This window comes from Prenolepis imparis, unplaced genomic scaffold, assembly GCF_030444845.1.
Source record: "Prenolepis imparis isolate NDT839.2.m4 unplaced genomic scaffold, iyPreImpa1.0 SCAF_69, whole genome shotgun sequence".
NCBI classification, from domain to species: domain Eukaryota; kingdom Metazoa; phylum Arthropoda; class Insecta; order Hymenoptera; family Formicidae; genus Prenolepis; species Prenolepis imparis.
The window spans coordinates 153,092-172,864 of NW_028141227.1; the positions used below are offsets into that span (position 1 = coordinate 153,092).

Genomic DNA, 19,773 nt, shown 5'->3' on the forward strand with positions numbered 1-19,773 from the left:
CGTAGCCGTTCCTAACCCGTTCTTGAGCCGTTCCTGACCCGTTCGTAGCCGTTCCTGACCCGTTCGTAGCCGTTCCTGACCCGTTCGTAGCCGTTCTTGACCCGTTCGTAGCCGTTCCTGATCCGTTCTTGAGCCGTTCCTGACCCGTTCTTGAGCCGTTCTTGAGCCGTTCTTGTGTTGTTTACTTCCGTTCTTGACCCATTCGAAAATCGTTCTTGATTCGTTCGCTGCCTTGTTCACAGTCGTTTCTAACCCGTTCGTAGCCTTTCCTGACCCGTTCACAGCCGTTACTGACCCGTTCGCAGCCCTGCTTGAGTTGTTTGTAGCCTTGCATGTAGCCTTTAAAGACTTGTTCGTAGCCTCGTTCGCAGCCCTGCTTGAGTTGTTGGTAGCCTCGTTCGCTGTTGCTAGGCCGTTCATAGCCTCGTTCGCAGCTGTTGCTAGGCCGTTCACTATCACTCATTGTAGTTAGATAGTAGTTCGATAATCCTTCGTAGCTGTTCGATAATTGTTCGTAGCCGTTCGATAACCCTTCGTAGATGTTCGATAACCGCTCGATAGCCGCTCCTAATCCGTTCACTGCTGCTCATTCAGGTTGATAGCCGTTTCTGAGTTAGCGTTAGCCGCGCGTTGAAGTTCGTTTATCACAATCTGTATTGCCTGCACATCCTTCTCGAACGAAGTCAGCTTCTCATCTGATTCTTTCTGTTGATTCATCAATCTTTTAACGCAGGATTCCACATACAGTTTGTTGACGGCATCGGTGTCAGCCTCAGGTTGCGCTACACGACGAATCTTCCTCGACCTTGCGTCATAGTCCGTAACGACGCGACACAGAGCGTTTTCGTGCACATAACTTTTCACCAATCTATCCCAAGAACCGCTTGTGCCGGTTGCATCATTTCTTGGTTCGAATAATCCAAATTTGTTGATAGGCATTTTTTTCCACCGATGAGTGACGCTGATCGACTGATTAGATTTGTCGAGACACCATTCAATTTATAATAATGCCTGCTTCGCGAAGTTCCTCGATGATCGACAGGATCTCATTGTCGTGAGCGTTGTGGCCAGCTCGGCGCGAAGCGTCCAGCAATCGTACCCGATCTACTAGCTCGTTGGGGTCATCCCAGTGTATGTAATCGATCTTATTGTCGGTTAGCGCCATCGCGTGAGGCATGAATACTCCCTTTCCAGATTTTTTCTTTTCAATCGATATCAATGGTGCGATTATATGTTTGTACTTGTATCCCCTGTTGCTTCGTAATTGGCCTTGTGTGTCATAATTGCGTTTATGCGCGTTCGTCGCCAATAATATACTCTTGTATTTACGCATATCATCCTCCGTGTAAATGTCATCATCGGGAATTCTCTTGAAGATCAATTCGTATAATCCTGGTGTACCAATGTACCTCACTTCATCTATAATTATAGAGTCATATTTGTCAATGTCGAATCGTTTGTTACCGAGACGCATTTCATCCTTGTCGAAATAGACACCGTACACGTGATCGATTTTCCTTTCTTTGTCGCCACCGAGGAGAGTGCTCATGTACTCTTGTCCCAGTGGTCCCAAGTGCTTTCGCAACATTTCTTGACCTTCCAGCGTTTGTAATGTGTTTCGAACAAACGATGTTTCGAGCGTGCTGCCCGAGGTTTCGAAAACATTTTCGTTTGCGAGTGTTTCGGGTATCATAGGTTGTACGATTCTCGTTGTCGCGAACGGTGTAGAGCTTATCATCGGTTCATCCAATAAAGCATTCGATGTACGCGGTGTCGATGAGCGATTCGGGTTTGACCGTTTCCTCTTTTTCGGTGTCGCATCATCCTTCTCCTCTTCCTCCTCTTCCTCCTCCTCCTCCTTGTACCGCTTGATGGGTAAGATTTTAATCTTTGCGGTACTTTCCGGCTCGTTTTTCACCGCGATCGAGTTGTCGACAATCTTTTGTAGCGGCTCAATAATAGGTCTAAAATGGGTCTTGACCGCGATATCGTCATCGATCTTACCGGTCTTCAAAGCGCGATGTTTCTTGCGGATTGCTTCACTCGTTTTCGCAATCTCCTTCGCAATCTTTTCACGTTCGCGAATATTATCGTTCTCAGCCATGTCGGTAGAATGTCGAACGCTCGTGTTTCACCTCTCTCGACAGAACATCGGCAACGACTAATTGTTTTGCGGTATCGCGAACACGTTAAATCCGTTTCTGTATCGGCCGTTCGTAAGCGAGCTATCCTTATCTATCACTAGAAATCCATACTTTTGCTGCCAACAAGTACGACATAATTCACTGAAATCCTCGTATGACATGTCAGTATTCACGTGATCATTGTACACATGTTTCAAGTTGGTACCGTCCTGTTTAAACAAGATTAGCAGGTTTGCGTTGTCGCGTATAAGATGTTTCGGTATTCTTGCGTATGTCTGACAGAGATAGAAGCAGTCGACGTTCGAGTGGCGTCCCATTGAAAAGTATTCTCTTATCGTATTTTGTTTGTCACACGCCACGTCATCGAAAACGAAAATCGAGTTTGGACATGCTTCGCTCGGTGGAATGACGTCACTGTTATTGGAGAATGTAAAATAGCCGATTTCATCGATCGACGTCAACAAATTCTCCAGATACTGATATTTTGGCTGTTGCAGTGACTTTGAGTACACGTACACGTTTTCAAAGCGGACGCCGTGCGGGCTTTCTATCAAACTAATCAACACGTTAGTTTTACCGCAATTCGAGGGGCCGCAAACGATCGCGCGTATAGTAGTCGGCAGTATCGTACCGTGTCTACGCATCTCCGCGTTGTCCCCCATCGATCGTAATCTGGCGTCGTAATTCGTCACGCGTATCGCGAAAGGTTGTCGCACGAATCTCATTTTCCCACTCCCCGATTGAATCGAACGCTTGCCTATTTATAGCTGCGCGGAACCACGAATCGCTCAGTAACGAAAAAATGTTTGTCTTGCTATCAAGTCCTTACGATATTTGTAATTTGAGCGCCGAACAGCTACAATTTGTGTCGAAAACAGTTTTATTGCGAATGTGTGGCAATTACGTCCACTGCGTGTGGGACAAGCTTCCGGAACATATAAAGGCGGATTTGGAGGTTCAAACTTATCGCCGCTGTTTCGAACATTACAATCGACCGTGGCAGCAGACGCACATCGACGGTCCAGCGCCGATGATAAAGGATTGCAGCGAATGTCAACGAAAATAGGTAGAGGCCTATTAAATCTCGCGATAAACGCACTTCCGATCGAATTCCATATCCCCGGCTATCAGTTTTGCGGTCCGGGCACGCGACTACAAAAGCGATTAGCCAGAGGCGATCGAGGTATCAACCCATTGGACGCAGCGTGCCGTGAACACGATATAGCGTACTCTCGAAGCAACGATCTCATCGAGAGACACGCGGCAGATAGGATACTCGCCAAGGAAGCGCAAACTCGCATCGTTGCGAGAGATTCGACTCTCGGTGAGAGAGCCGCCGCCACAGCTGTCTGGGCAGCGATGAAAGCCAAGACGAAGTTCGGTATGGGCCTGAAGACGACAAAGACGAAGACGAAGAAAAAGATGGCGAAGAAGCGAATACTTCCGGTAGCGAAACGTGGGGGTGTATTGCCGATTCTACCAATGTTGGGCGCGCTCGGATCTCTGGTCGGTGGAGCGGCTGGTGTAGCAAAGATGGTGAACGACGGAAAAGCCGCACAACGTCAGTTGCAAGAGATGCTACGTCACAATCGCGCCATGGAAGGTCACGGATTGTATCTCGCTCCATACAAACGCGGACGAGGAGTTTCAACGAGAAAAAAGGGGAAAAAAAAAACGTCAAAGAGACGCTAAAAATGCCACAGGGCGTAACTACCAACATACAATTGCTACAACTGGCAAAACGTATGCACATTCCGTATTTTAGAGGTGTTTTCATGCGTGATTCATTACCGATCGGTGGTATATATCGAAACGAGAGCGGCATCGTAAATTTGGATAACGCTAAAGGATCGGGTACTCATTGGGTAGCGTATGCAAAGAGGGGGAATCGCGCTATATATTTTGACAGTTTCGGCAATCTTCGACCGCCGAATGAATTGGTGCGATATTTAAATGTGACAAAGATACAATACAATTACGCACCTGTTCAAACTTACAATCAAAGCATCTGTGGACAATTGTGCTTACAGTTTCTCCGAGCGGTCGATGCATGTGAATTTAAAGTATGTTCGCCACCGTCTTGGCTCTAATGTTCTTCACAGGGAAAGCCTCTACCCACTTCGTAAAACAATCTACTATAACAAGCAGATATTTATTCCCTGACTTAGTCAATGGAAGAGGACCAAGGATATCCATCTGTACCCTATCTAATGGAGCTTCGACGTTGTAGATTTGCAAAGGAGACTTTCCTTTCCCTGCAGGACCTTTCTTTGACACACAAATCTTGCATGTTCTGCACCACTTCTCCACGTCCTGTTTGCAGCTTGCCCAAAAGAATCTTTTTCGGATCTTCTCTAGAGTCTTGTTAACTCCAAAATGTCCTCCCGACGGAGAATCGTGCGTTTCCTGAAGAATTTCTTTAATCCGATCTTGAGGAACTATTAGTTGGAGGAAACTGGTTCATAGATTCGGGGCTTCCCATCTCTTATAGAGAATTCCATCTTTCAGGACCAGAGAATCCCAGTAAGACCAGTAAATTTGAACCGAAATTTCTAACAGGAACTTCTGAATGTAATGGTCTTCTTCCTATCTCTTTTCCTCGTATTATAAATAAGATGTTAGAATCCTTTTGCTGTGCTTCACGCCATTCCGCAAGGTCTTCGTCAGCTAGTACAATACGAGCGACCATTTTTTCAGATTCTTCTGCGCTTTTCCTTTCCACCTTAGCGCAATATTCACATCCGAAAGTCTCACATAATCGCCTCGATAGTCCGTCGGCATTCTTGTGAGATTGTCCTTTTCGATGTATCACTTCAAACTCAAATTCCTGTAGTCTTTCCAGCCATCGTGCCAATTGTCCTTCCAAATCCTTAAAAGACATCAACCACTTTAACGACACATGATCAGTGCGAATCACAAACTTTCGACCTAAAAGATAATGTCGGAAAAATTTCAAAGAACCTACTATCGCTAATAATTCTCTACGAGTGACACAATAATTCCGCTCAGCCTTGCTAAGCACTTTACTAAAATACGCGATAACTTTTTCTTCTCCAAATTGTCTTTGAGACAATACCGCACCGATACCAATATTAGAAGCGTCCGTATCTAAAACGAATTCATCCTCTCCCTTAGGAAAAGATAATATCGGAGAAGACGATAACATCAGCTTCAATTGATCAAATGCATTTTGGCATTCACTTCCCCAAACAAATTTAACTTGACTTTCTGTCAGCGCGTAAAGGGGCTTTGCCAAAGAAAAAAATCCTTTCACAAATTTCCTATAATACGAACAAAACCCTAAGAAACTTCGCAACTGTTTCCTTGTATGGGGGATCGGCCAATCTTTTATGGCAACAATCTTTTCCGGATCCGTAGTCACGCCCTCTTCGGAAATTATATGTCCCAAATATTTTACATTTTTTTGGAAGAAAATACATTTTTTTGGATTAATTTTTAAATTAGCTTCTTTTAATCGCGTAAATACTAAATTTAAATTTTCGAGTATTTCTTCAAAACTTTTTCCAAAAATTATTACGTCATCCAAATATACCAAACATATTTTTGATAATAAACCGTGTAAAACTTTCTCCATAAGTCGTTCAAATGTCGCGGGGGCGTTACATAAACCGAACGGCATTACTGTAAATTGCCAAAGACCTCTGCCGATCGAGAAGGCCGTCTTTTCTTTGTCCTCCGATCGGACTTTTAGTTGCCAATAACCACTTTTCAAATCTAATGTGGAAAACCAACAATTACCTGTAAGTTGATCTAAAATGTCGTCGATTCTGGGAAGGGGGTATGAATCCTTTACCGTGATATTATTTAACTTCCGGTAATCGACGCAAAATCTTAAACTGCCATCCTTTTTCCTCATGACGGCCGGAGAAATCCAGGGACTTTGTGATTCCTCAATAACTCCTTGTTCTCTCATATCCTCAATTATTTTATCTACTTCCTTCCTTAAATGAATTGGAATTTGACGAGATACCTGCTTTATGGGGAGAGAGTCTTTCACATTGATAACATGTTCAACAACATTGCAATTGCCAGCCACAATAATTTCAGAGAATACATCGCAAAAATTATTCAAAATGTCAGCGAAAATTTCTTCTTGTGTATTTTCCAAATTGGTTGAATTATTTTCAAAAAGTTCCTTTAAGATAGATGGAATTTTAAAAGAATTTTCAATCCGAGAACAATTATAAACTTTATTTATTTCTTTTTTGTTAAATTCAAAATCAAAAATATTTTCTAAATTAATTTGCTTAAGAAAATCGGGTCCTAATAGGCAATCGTCATTTATGTCAGCAACGAACATGGGAATCAAAATAGAATATTTTCCAACTTCTACTCTAACCTCAACTTGAAATTCGATTATTACTTTTTCTCCTGTTGGATATTTTAAATTACAATTTTTAACTCTAACCTTTTTCTCTAACCTTAAATATTGTTATTTATCAACTTTCTATTTAACAAGGAAATATCGGAGCCCGTGTCTATCTTTAAAGAACATTTCTTTCCATCTATCTTTCCATTATAATAGAAATTATTTTCCCTAATTCTACCGATACTAAAATCTATAAATCGATTTTTTGGGGTTTGTGAGTAAGTCGAGCGCACCCCGCGCAGCTCAACTAAACCGCGTTTCCCTTTTCTTCAGGACATTCAGATCGAAAATGTCCTGTTTTTCCACACGTCCAACATTCTTTCCCTTTCGAGGAAAAATTATTTCCTCGCGATTTCCCTCCCGAAGGATTTTTCTTTCCGACATCTTTCTGCGCGTCATTTCCGTTCCGCGCGTTTTCGTTTCCGTTCCGCGCGCCGCTCCTCTCCGCCTTTTGATAAAAATTCGATTCTCCAAAATTTCTATTAAATCTTCCGAAATTTTCTCTTCCCTTTTCGAAATTTTCTCCCTGTATTATTTTCACTGTTTTTGCTCTCTCAACGGCCAAATTTAAGGAGGTTATTCCCTCTAATTGGAGAGTCCTCAAGAAACCATCGGAGAAAGCCGAAACAAATTGCGCGCACGCGATTTTATCTCTCACCGCGAAAGGACACTCCGGATATGCTAATCGCGACAGTCTTTCTAACTCGGCACCGAAAGAGGCTAAATCTTCTCCGTACTTTTATCTACGATTAGTGAACAGCGAGTAGTAATTTTGGGTTAAATTCCCCTCCCCGAAAAGAAGCTCAAGCTTCGACTTTAATTCTGAAAAATTTAAATGATCAAAATTCTCTATATTTTCTAAGACAGTCCGCGCTTTCCCTCTCAAACTCGCGGTCAAAGCTACTGTTTTAGTCGATTCGTCCCAATTATTTGCACGCGCGATTAAAAGAAATTGCGAGAGGAACTCTCGCAGCGGAACTTTCCCGTCAAAAACGTCGGGCTTTAATTTAAAGCCTATTTTCGCGCGCAAATCGTTTTCGGGAATTACATCCGCGGAAACCCTGTTTTCGGAAAAATCTCCGCAAGCTCTATTCTCGGAAAGACTTAGCTGTGTGTCTTCCCGCGAAGCGATTCTCTGCTCCAACTGCCGCAGCTCCTCGTCGCGTTGTTGCAACACCGCTTCGAAGCGGATTTGTTGTTCCCGCTCCTCTCGCAGCTGACGAATCTCCTCCATTGCAGTCTGCAAGAGATCTCCCTGCGTCGACGTGTGTTCCGTCGGCTCCTCGCTGACGGTGTCTCGAGACGGAGCTTGCGATCGGGTTTTCCTCGGCGAATGTTGTATTGCCATCTCTCAAATCCTTCGTAGCTCGTTGTTCGTTCGATCCCGGACGAGCCCCCAAAATGTTACGTCCTCGGGGTGACCTTTGCAATATCTCGCAAAAGGACGTCTCTCGCACTCACTCACTCTCACACGCGCACGAAATGAATTAACACGCGTAAGGAAGAAAGGATCTTTAATAAAATGATCCAATACACGAATGCGACGAAATATAATAATATATGCATTCAGAATGCGAAAAAGAATAGTAATCAGGTCTCGTAGCGTTCGCTCGATGCATCGGCTAGACCAAATCTAAATATGGCGCCGCAAAAACATCCGCACCCGGTTGTTAATAAACAATACTCCTAGCGATGATACTCGGGGGATGAAAATGAAGGCGCTCAGGGGAAGAAAACCAGGGACGTAACAATATATATATATATATATATATATATATATATATATATATAATATAGATACATATATATATTTTCTTGTATAATATAAAGTGCTGTTTATTTATATCTCATAAAAATTTATAATAATTTTTTAAAGTAATATAATTTAGAAATTAATTTAATTAGAAAAATAAAAAGTAAAAATTTTAAAAATCGGAATTGTAACTGAAAAAATCGTAATTTAAACGGTTTCGGTTTCCTTTATTTATCAAAAAACCAAAACTGGAACCAGAACAGTTATTAAATATTTTATTAAACCCCGTAACAGAAACCGAACCCTAATTTTGTTTCGGTCTGGATCCCTCTGATATAAAGAAATAAAAATTTAAATGTAATATAAATGTCTTTTTTAAAACTATATATATATAATTACGCGTTAAGGAAAGTTAAGTTAAAGACAACTTTTAAAATTATTATTCTATTCTATTATTCTGTTCAAAGTTATTCATTTAAATAATAAAATTAAAAAAAATAATTTCTCAATATGTATTTTATTTTATTTTATTTGGCAAAAATTCACAAAATTTTAAAGATATCTAAAAATAGATGCATCCTTTAAACACTGGCGTCGTTTAAGAAAGCTTTAAGGAAGCTTATACATATACAAAATATTATTTTACAATAAAATGATAAAATTCTTTATATAATAAAGAGAAAACCTGATGGCTGCATGTGAGATGGCTCCACTAAAATCACAAGGATGCGAGCAGCATCAGCGATGATCCATAGGATCGACATTATTAGAATTGATTTTAACGACATTTTACAGGATACGCACACTATCCTTTCACGACTGTTGTGCGATCTCGAAATCGCGCGTGCAGCAATAGTGAGCGGAGGAATGGTGAAGCGGAGCGTGTTCGGGCAATATTCTAAAGTTTCTTACAAACCACTTTTATATTTACAAAAAATTACAAGTTCTACAGTAGTTTATTAGTGCGCGAACGGTGGCCTTGCAAACGGCGAACAGAACGTTACGCGGTATCCGACGGAAGCGTTAGAGATACTTTTTGCGAGCTGCTGATCGATGTGTGTGCGACGATCGACTGCCGCGCAGAGGGTCATACTCGGCCTCGAGCTCATATGTTTGTCTCGACGACCTTCCAGAATGTTCCGCGGGATTAGATCACCGTTTTATATAGTGAGATTATATGGCGGTGAGCATTCGGATAGTCGGAGGGCAAGATTGTTTTGTATATATATTTTGTTTGCTCGCGGGCGGTTGATCCTGTGCGCTCGAACGGCATCGGTCGGTCTAACCCGTCGCTGCGAGAGCGCGGCTATCGCCGCACCGCGCTATCGAGGGGGCACGGGCGAGCATGATTGGCTCGCGGGCCGAGAGAGGCGAAAATCTCGCGCGTCGCTTTTTTACGAGCATTAATAAAGTGCAAATCCGCTACTTCTCAATCATGTAATTTTCCCACTTATACATTTTCTCCCGCATGCATTCCACATGACACACACACACACACACACACACACCTCATTTGCAACAACTGTCGACTTCTCTAAACTGAGGCTTCTACTTGTGGGATGAATTCTTTTTCTAGTTTCCATTTAGAAATTTTAAAGTATGAGTATAATTATACGGATAAGATAACTTAGATAAGTGATGTTAGTCAGAGGTCTGAGAGCTATGTGTTTCCTAGTGCATTACATCTATATATAAGATAGGAAGAGAAAGATTTTTAAGTTTACAAATTGATGTCTTGAGAACAGATATAAACGACTGTCGTACCAAGATAATTTATAATACATATTATTTGATTCTCTAGTATAGTTAAACTATATATATGTATATATTTTAAGTATACAAAGATACATTTTTAAAACAGATGTAAATGTTTTTGCATATATTTATAAGTTCCGTTTCTATTTTGAGACTAAAAGACCCTGTACAAAATACATAGAATTTTGTCTTTCAGTGGAATTGGTTAAATTTTTGATATGTTGTAGTTTAAGGCATTCTGATAAAAAGATGTAATAGCCTCAAAGCTAAATAATGGACAGTTACTTAACAAGTTACAACCAGTCAAACAACTCGCAAAGTCCTAATTTTTCGTGTTTGATTAGCTGTAAATCAGTAACCATCTATTATTTAGCTTTGAGCCTATTACATTTTTGTTCAGCAGATCATAAGCTACAACATATAAGAAAACCAATTGATCTTACTAAGAATCAATTTTATATGATTAGTACGGGATTTTTGAACTTATATAAAATCCTAGATGAAATCGAATAAATATATATATATATATATATATATATATGCACTGGCGGATCGTGGGGGGTGGGGAGGTTAAACCCCCCCTTGCAAATTAAAAGAAACAGTTTTGCTGAATCCGTTTAAAAAATTTAAGTAAAGAAAAACAAACGTTAAAGAGCTATTGACGTCGTTGATCCTGGAGTAAAAGCTAAGCATAAAATAAAAAATATTAAATTAAATAATTTTGCACAAACCCCCACCCCCCTTCCACCCCCTATACACGAGAGAATAATTAGAGATTATCAGTTTGCGCAATTAATTAACTTTCGCGATTATAAGAGTATTGAGATGACAATTTATAGAGACAAATATTTCTCGCGATACATTCATTTAAAATAGTAAGCACAAAAGATGGAAATTATAAATTATTTGCTTATTTGTTTATAATTATAAATTATTGTTTATTTTATTGCGACATTTACAAGCGATGGTTGATATTATTTAAATATGCTTAAACATAACGTTTTGCCTTACAGTTTAAACTTTTCACAGATTCAAATGTAAAATGCTAATTATTTTTGGATAGATAATGTGCAATATGATATGAATCGCAAGATCGAGTGTTTAAAGGAACGACATATCGTGATACGTCAAGCGTTTATTAATAATTAATTTGAAATTCAAGAGACATAATATTCTCCATGCATTTATTTCGTAATATATTAAAGAATCTATAATAACAATAAAAATTGTTACCTCGTATAAAGCATAGAGCGATATTGTTTATCTGCGGCCTTAATTCGCACGATAGAGGTGTATGACCTTTCGAGATGCGATCGCGAAAAATAACAAGAAATATTAAAGGCGATTATCTATTATGATTACTACAAGTAGTAATTTATCAGTTCGTACGATTAACTAATTTTCGCGATAAGCAATGCGTAAAGGTGAACGACAGATACCTATTTATCTTTCGCATATATTTCGTATAATGTATTAATTTGAAGTAGAAATCATGTAGCGATTGGAAAATGGGAATTATAAATAGTTTTATTGCAATATTATAATATTACATCTCTGAATATTTTCAAACTCGAATATATTTTGCACCTTGAGTTTTGAATTTTTCGTCTATTATCATATAATAAAAAATTCGCGACATTTATTGTGAATTTGAAAGACTAATATATTAATCAATGATTAATTAAAATGATTCAAGTAAGGCATGTTATATCAACATATTGTTATAGTAATAATATTCGTGAAATTTTTGTTCACGTATTTTATGCGATTCTATCTAAATCTATCATATGAGTAATCAGTATATATCATAAATTTCCCGATATTATAGTCTTTAATTTTAAATAGCCGTATTCTTACGAGTCATCAAACGTGACAGTTAATTTAATTGCGCAAGTTGATAATTCTTATGTTTGTAGAAAATGTGTAATTAAATAATATTTACGTACTTGTCATGATCGTATCTTGAGAGATAATGTAATGACATTTGCAAATTTATTGACGTTTTTGTTGTTGATTAGTGTACACGTAATTGTGTTTTCGCGAATAAATGCTATGAGAAAATAGAAATGGAAGAATAAAAGAGAAAAAGAAGACAGTAACTGACAACGGTAGAGCAAACGAGGAGGAAAGGTGAATAATATATAAGCATTATAATTTATTTAATTTATTATTTATTGCTTAAAATATATTACTATATAACTAATTAGAGTCTCAAAATGAGTTGGCGATGAGAGCCCGGGCGCAGTTAATAAGGCGCATATTTATTTAAATGAGTAAACTTTAATATAAAGATAGTTTACATAGATAATGATACATAGCGATGATAGCGTACGTTTCGGCTCTTTCTCTTTGAGCCTTCTTCAGCGCATACAATTAAAAGATTGACTGTCTATTACACGAAATTTAGTTTGTGATGTTCAAGACGTGAAAGACTGCTACCTTCCATATTATATTCAGCTAATCTCGACGTTATTTTTTCACTGGGTAGATAAGCCCAGGAAGTCGATAATGAGAAATATATTCATGTCGTAAAATCTGTAGGTGAAAATTCACTTTTTTATGGAAGTAATCTTATTGTAAATGTTAAAATTTGTTTATGTATTATATAACAAAAAAGAACGAATCAAAATAACTTACAAATTTGTAGATCTCATTATTGTACAGGGTCGAAAATTGTAACGGGAGTGTGGAGTTGTCTAAAGTGTAGCAGAACGATCGCATTAACATACTAAATGTTTAATATTCTTAGAGACCAAGTTTTTTTCGGTTACTGATATCACTCATCGTGGGGAGAGTGGTTAAATTAAATCTAGGATAAACATGACAAACCGGTACATTATGTAAAAGTCAAAGGAATCAGCTAACGAATAATAGTCAAATAAAAGTTAAGTGTATAAACAATAAATAAATGTTTTAATTAAAAACTGAAAGTCACGAGAAAAAGAGAAGAAAAAAAAAGAAAACACTATAATATGCTAGATATTTAATAAAGGACTAACACATGAAGATGTTTCCCCTTTTTTTCTCTTTTTTATATCTTAGGCAATCTATTAGTTACAGTAAAATAAGAAGATGGTAATAGTTCTGTATCTGTGTGTGAATTTAGGCTGTTTTTTGTCTCTTAATATATAGCATTTCGGAGACGAGTCTTTTTTCAAGAATAGGTTCGCTATCTAAAATTTGTATTTCGTCCCAATTAAAATCATGGTTAAATTCGAGCCTATGTTCGGTAATGACAGAACGATTTGCTGTATTTCTTTTAATATGGTTACGATGTTCAATAATTCTTGTATGTAACTGTCTGCTGGTTTGACCCACATAAGAGGCGTCATAATTATTACAGTTTATCTTATAAACTACATTCATGCAATGTGCCTTTTCTAGTGGGTCTTTGTGGACTTTTATGATGTTGCGCATCTTACTAAGTCCCGTGTATGCGATTCTAGTGATGATCTTTTTTGTGATGGTTTTGAATTGTTCCGATATAGTGGGAACATACGGTATAATAAAGAAGAAATTTCGCTCTTCGTTCTGTTTACAAATGTTGTTCTTTTTATTTAAGTAATTGTTGTTGAATATTGTTTTTAAGCGATTTCATATCGTTCTGAAGATAAATTCTAAAGGATAGTCATTAATTAATAAAATTCTGATGCACATTTCAAGGTTCTTTTGATGACATGATGGATGAGATAGAAATATCGCTCTGTCGATTAAACCTATTATGGTGCCACGTTTTTAGCAGATGGGATGTTGAGAATAAAAGTTTAAATATCTGCCGGAAAAAGTTGCTTTGTGGAACCAATCAAAGGAGATATTATTATTTTTCAAATTTAGAGTTAGATCAAGAAAATTTAATTTATCATCTTTCCCAATTTCTACCGTGAATTGTAGGCGGGGATGGAATGAATTAAAAGTATTTAGTATGTGGTTATAAAGAGAAGGAGGAGCCGTCAATATGATGTCATCGACGTATCTTATGTAAAAAGATGGAGTAAATTGGAAAAAAATGCGTAATCCTTCTTTCTTTTATAATATTAGACACCAATATGGACTTATTGCAGTTCTATTCTAAAAGAATCGTCAATAACATTAAAAATGACATGTTAGAAAAAGTTTTTACGAGTTTTCGTAAAAGAATAGAATTTTGTATACAATTTAGACGGTGCGCACTTCGAAAATATTTATCATTAGTTTACATATGTGATTATTAGCACTTTTTTCATTACTTTTCATCAATAAAATAAAGTGATATACAAACATTTTATTTATATTCATTAAAAACTGCAGACTTTCCTCTTTTCAACACAATTTTTGTTTTCTCAATAACTGCATGCATTAGAAAATGACAGCTGATTAGTTTCAGCATTTTCCTATGGGACCCTGTATATATACATATATTAAATTTTTATTTAATATGAGAAAGTTGTACGGTTATGCGGTTGCAAAACGTGGACTGTGGCGGAAGCAGATAAAAAAAAATTGGAAGCATTCGAAATGTGTTGTTACAGGCGCATGATGAAGATATCATGGATAGATAGGATCAGCAATAGAGAAGTATTAGAAAGAATGAAGGAGGAAAGCAATATGGAATGCGATAAGGAATAGGAGAGATAGGATGATAGGACACTTGCTGAGACACAAAGGATAAGTTCGTGACATATTAGAAGCGGCGATAGGAATAAAAAGAGGCAGGGGAAGGCCCAGACTAGATTACTGCTCGCAATAGTCATGGGTTGCTCCATCTTTAGGGAGATGCATGATGCATGCATTGGTTCAGGATAGGAAAGGATGGAGATACGCGTCCAATCAGTCTTCGGACTGAGAACTCTATGGTGATGATGTGAGAAAGTTATCATTATATTAGGTTAAATTAAGAAAGCCATTAAATTATCATTATATTAAGTAAATCCTCAACAAATTTTTTCTTCGAATTTATGTAATTACGTATTTTATTTATGAACGGAAGAAATAGATAAAATAAAAATTTAATTGCTTGTAATAATTTGGTTTATATATTAATTATTTAAAACATTGCTTTATAATCTGAATATATTCTGGCATTTTATAGATCAGTGTTATGTATTACAATTCTGCTGCTGTGCGTCTTGGTGCTAAATTATTTTTTATTTTAATTTAAGGTAATTGATTTACGATTATTAAATAAATATAAGATACATGAGTAAAAAGAAGAATACGAAAGATTTTTTCTAACAAAATAATAAAAAGATTTGAATTGGCAATAATAACAAGTATAATGGTAAAAAAAAAATACTTAATATTCTTTCTTCTCATAAATTATTTGATATATGTAATCCAAACACACACATATTTTTATTTCGATATTTATTATTATATTAAAAAATTAACATTTTTAGTTAAACGTAATAAAAATGTAATAAATAAATATAATATTTTAAAGAGATTTATGTTACATCAAGCGACGCGGTAGCGGCGTGCCGCCGAGTATTAAAAGAATTAATTTTATTAATTTTATTTTATTAAAATATTAATAAAATGAGATTGAGACTAACGTCAGAGCTATCGCGCCGCTACCAAGTACGTAGCTTATCCGGAGTTTTCCTGTCAAATGATCTTTCTGTTAAAATATTTTCAGAACTAAAGCCACAATAAAAAATCTAATGACATTTCGCTTTATAATATGAATATAAGCTTTCGATTGCGACCAGTTTGAAGATGATTGGTGCAGTCAGTCCTGAGAACTCGAAAATTTTCAACCGAAATATTGAAATTTTTCACATTTTATTTTAAGACTTTCAGCTTTCAGATCTCACGTACATACTTCGCACGCACACATTCAAAGCGATTTTGTCTTTCAAGGTATCACTCACAACGTGCATGTACGAATATTCATTTGATGATTATTGCAAGTACACCTTAATAGGAGATAAAATTACATTATGTGAGTGTGCAGATGTGTGAGTGTAAACCTGTCACGATTGAGCGATGCATTTTGACAGTTCAAACGTATATCGAGAGGTTAATAGTGTATATTAAAATAGTGATTGCAGTATATTAGTTAATTAAAAAAATTTAATTTAATTTAAAAAAATAGAGATAAAGAAGACAATGAAGAGAGGAAGAAGAAGAAAAAACAATTAGAGAGAAAGGTATGTATACTTTATACATATATGTATATGCCATTATCCTTTCTAATTTATATTCACTATTTTATGAAGAGCTGCTTTATATCATATTGTTAAATATTATTAATAAGTATTATAGTTAAATATACATTATTAATATTATTTAATTTTATTAATTATAAATTAAATTTTCTTAATTTTATTTATTTTTGAGCTGCACATTTTCTAAATATGTTTTTAAATTTTATTTTCAAACTTCGAAAATTTTTACAAAATCATATTTGCATACAATGTTAAACTTTTTACATACTCGGCGTGTTTTTTTCTTCTTTGAAGATTTTTTTATGGTTTAAAAGACTAAAGACAGATTGTTCCAACTTTTTGGTAAATTTTATCCGACAGATAACATATCTTCATCTCTTTTCAGATAAGTTTAAAGGACGATTCAGATACATCCGTATTGTATCCGTGATCCGTTCCGTACTGATACGGATACTGAATTACAAGAATATGTAATATAAAATTAATGGAAACGATATTTTCATCAGTGCACGTCCGTGCACGGATGCTAGATTCGATCCCATATGATTAAATGCAAGTATTTATACTGTATTCGTACCCTCAATGTCTGTCCCGGCATCGCCGACATCGTTCGCGACGAGATTTTCGGACGTGCCGATGCTGATATGTACAAATACACTTCCGTATAGCGTTCAACTTTTTTTTGTGTCATTTGCATTAGTCCGCGACATCAAAAACAAAAAATGAACAATGAGAAATTAATTGAATTAGTACGACAACACGTCGAACTATATGATCTGTCGCACTCGAAATACCTGAATGGAAACCATAAAAAAAAATATAAAAAAGTATTGCTCAAGAGCTTAATCAACAAAGTAATTTTACTTACTATAAATATTATTTTACAAAAATATATAATATTTACGTAAATATTTACCTTTATTATAAACATTATTATATTTATTCTATTTTATTATAAACATCATTATATTTATTATTTACTTATTTATTATTTTTTACTTACATTTATTTATTTTTCATAATTTTTTTATTTATATATATTATTCTATGTATATTATTCTTAAAACTTTTTTTTAGTCTGTATCTGTAAGACTCGGTAGAATAATATAAGAGATAATTATTAATATAAGAGATAAATCTTTGAAAAAAAGAGTAATAACAAGTGGCCAATCTATTGTAAAAATAAATAAATACAAATACAAAGATCAATTAAGTTTCTTGAGTAGTTTTTTTAAGGAACGCGATATTGTGTCTAATATAAGTCAAGATGTGGAAACACAAGTGGAATTCAATAGATGGCAATAATGCAGAAGCAGACAATAACAAAACCATTGAAACGGTTTCTAATGAAGATAACGAAAGGCCAGAGGAAACACCTGATCATACAAAACGTAAACCCATATCTTCGATTAGGCAACAAAATCAAAAGCACCAGAAAGCGCTGCATCTATCTTAATGAAGTACATAATAGACAAAAATAAGAAAAAAACAAATATTCTGCATCCTGTTGACACTTTTCTTAAAGGACTTGCTCCCATTTTTAAAAATCTTAGTCCATATTTCCTTAATATACCAAAAAGCTAAATTTTTTCAATTATCCAGGAAATAAAATAAAATAAAATAATGGAATAACAAAGACAATTGCAAGCAAATAATAGACATTATTCAAGTATTCCAGACTATTCTGCAACACCAACTCCCATTTATGCAATAGTGTCATCGCCATTGTCATCAACAATGCATGCATCATTACATTCCCCAATACCTTCAACATCTAAATATTTTACTTTATAATTAATCCCCTCTTATACTTTTCATAATTTCTTCTTCGTATTTTTAAAACGGCTCGTTCTCGGCTCAGGAAAATCCAGCGAGCTCGGGTTTTCGGCATATGAAAATATTAGAGTGACAACAGCTTTTTTTTCCACCTGGCGAGAATTCACAACAGAACGTATTAGTTATTTTATGAGGGAATTGGCTTCGCGGAATTGTTTTTTCCGCATTACTAGTGATTATTTTATTTTACTTTGTTTCATCTCAAATATTAGTGTTCATTAATATATTTTAACAATATTTTATTATTTAACATTATCTTTAACATCTGAATATTTAACTTTATTATTTTAGTTTACTCAGTTATCTCAAATATTTTGTTCATTGATAGATTTTGTTACTTAAATCTATCTGGACTTATGGAATCTAACTTTGGGGCACTGCTGCTGTTTCCAACATAGAAATCATACAGAGATTTCAGACGAAAATACTAAGAATAATAGTAGATGCGCCGTGGTATATAACCAATGACAACCTACACAAAGACCTAAATATCCCGACTGTCAAGGAGGAGATAAGAAGAATGGCGTTAAGTTATAAATCTCGCCTCGAAAACCATCCAAACACACTCGCCAGTAACCTTGCTACCTCTAATTGTAGCAAATGTAGATTAAAACATAAACTCCCTCAAGATTTATTCTTGAACTAGTAAATTATAATATATGTATAAGTAGGTGGAATCGTTGGATTCCTACCGAGTATGTCTGGAGTTCGATATTATATATACTTATCGATAAATGCCCTTAAATGTGGCAGATGGCAATATTCATTAGGAGTTAAAAAAAAAAAAAAATAGATTTTGTAAAAGGTAATAAATAATAAATAAAAGATAATGAATAAAATTTCATATATATTGTGACGACTTTTCTTGTAATTGATTAAATCAAAGGAACGGAGCAAGGGCCGTCATCAAAAAAGAGATTATCTAAATTCGCGCGTGAGGAACTCGGATGTCGGGCGTTCTGCGCGTACCACAGCAGAGAAAAAGGTCGTAATCTTCGCGATACTTTAAATAATTAAAATTGGGCGTCAGACGTGGTCTTCCACGCGTCAATTCTCGAAACGATAACCAAACACCAAACCTTGGCCGAAATACCGCTACAGGCCGGTTAGCTCTCCTAACAGTAGAGGGGTAGGGTGATGTTGCCGCGAAATTATTAGACTCGGAGATATCAAAAATCGCGAGAAAGGACAGACACAAGAATTATAAGTTTGCGTGGAGAAGAGACAAAAAAAAATAAAAAAGACGCGAGATAGGTAACAAAAATAATAATCAAAATTTATTACAAAAAAATAGAAAGAAATAAAAAGAATTAAGTGAACAATAGAATCAATAATTTCCAGAACAGAGAATAATAATGAGCAAAAGAAAATAAAGTGACAATTACAGATTAATATCAATTATTCGCAAGCTAATCTAAGATAAGAACTATGAAACAACACGTTTCGATATTGTACGGAACAGAAGTTAATAATTATGGCACAACAACAGTCACGAGAGTGCCGGGAACAATATTGCACGAATGATTTTAATTTATCAGGAGGTTCGACAACGAGACTTTACAACTTACTCACTCAGCGCGAGTCGAAGGCCAAGACAAGAGAGGTTTTCCCATTATACAATACTCACGTAAAAAAAAATCAAAGTATTACGAATCGGAAATTACAATAACTAACAATAAGATATGTCGGGGAAGTCGTACGCGCGATCTAAAGCGGCGAAATCAGTACTCTGCGTTGATACCACTGCTT

General features: G+C 36.1%; 1 protein-coding gene across 2 annotated transcripts; it reads right to left on the reverse strand.

Moving 5' to 3' along the window:
* Positions 1-7,142: 7,142 nt before the first annotated feature.
* LOC145947364 (uncharacterized) lies at positions 7,143-9,375 on the reverse strand. 2 transcript variants are annotated; one of them, XM_083057165.1, is made up of 2 exons: positions 9,204-9,375; positions 7,143-8,167 (listed from the first exon to the last, which is right to left on the reverse strand). In XM_083057165.1, exon 2 carries the CDS (start codon positions 7,880-7,882, stop codon positions 7,274-7,276), a length of 609 nt encoding a protein of 202 aa, XP_082913291.1. In that variant the 5' UTR covers positions 7,883-8,167; positions 9,204-9,375; the 3' UTR covers positions 7,143-7,273. The 2 variants fall into 2 exon arrangements, with proteins under 2 accessions (XP_082913291.1, XP_082913290.1); XM_083057164.1 differs by having other exon boundaries at positions 8,973-9,375.
* Positions 9,376-19,773: the final 10,398 nt, after the last annotated feature.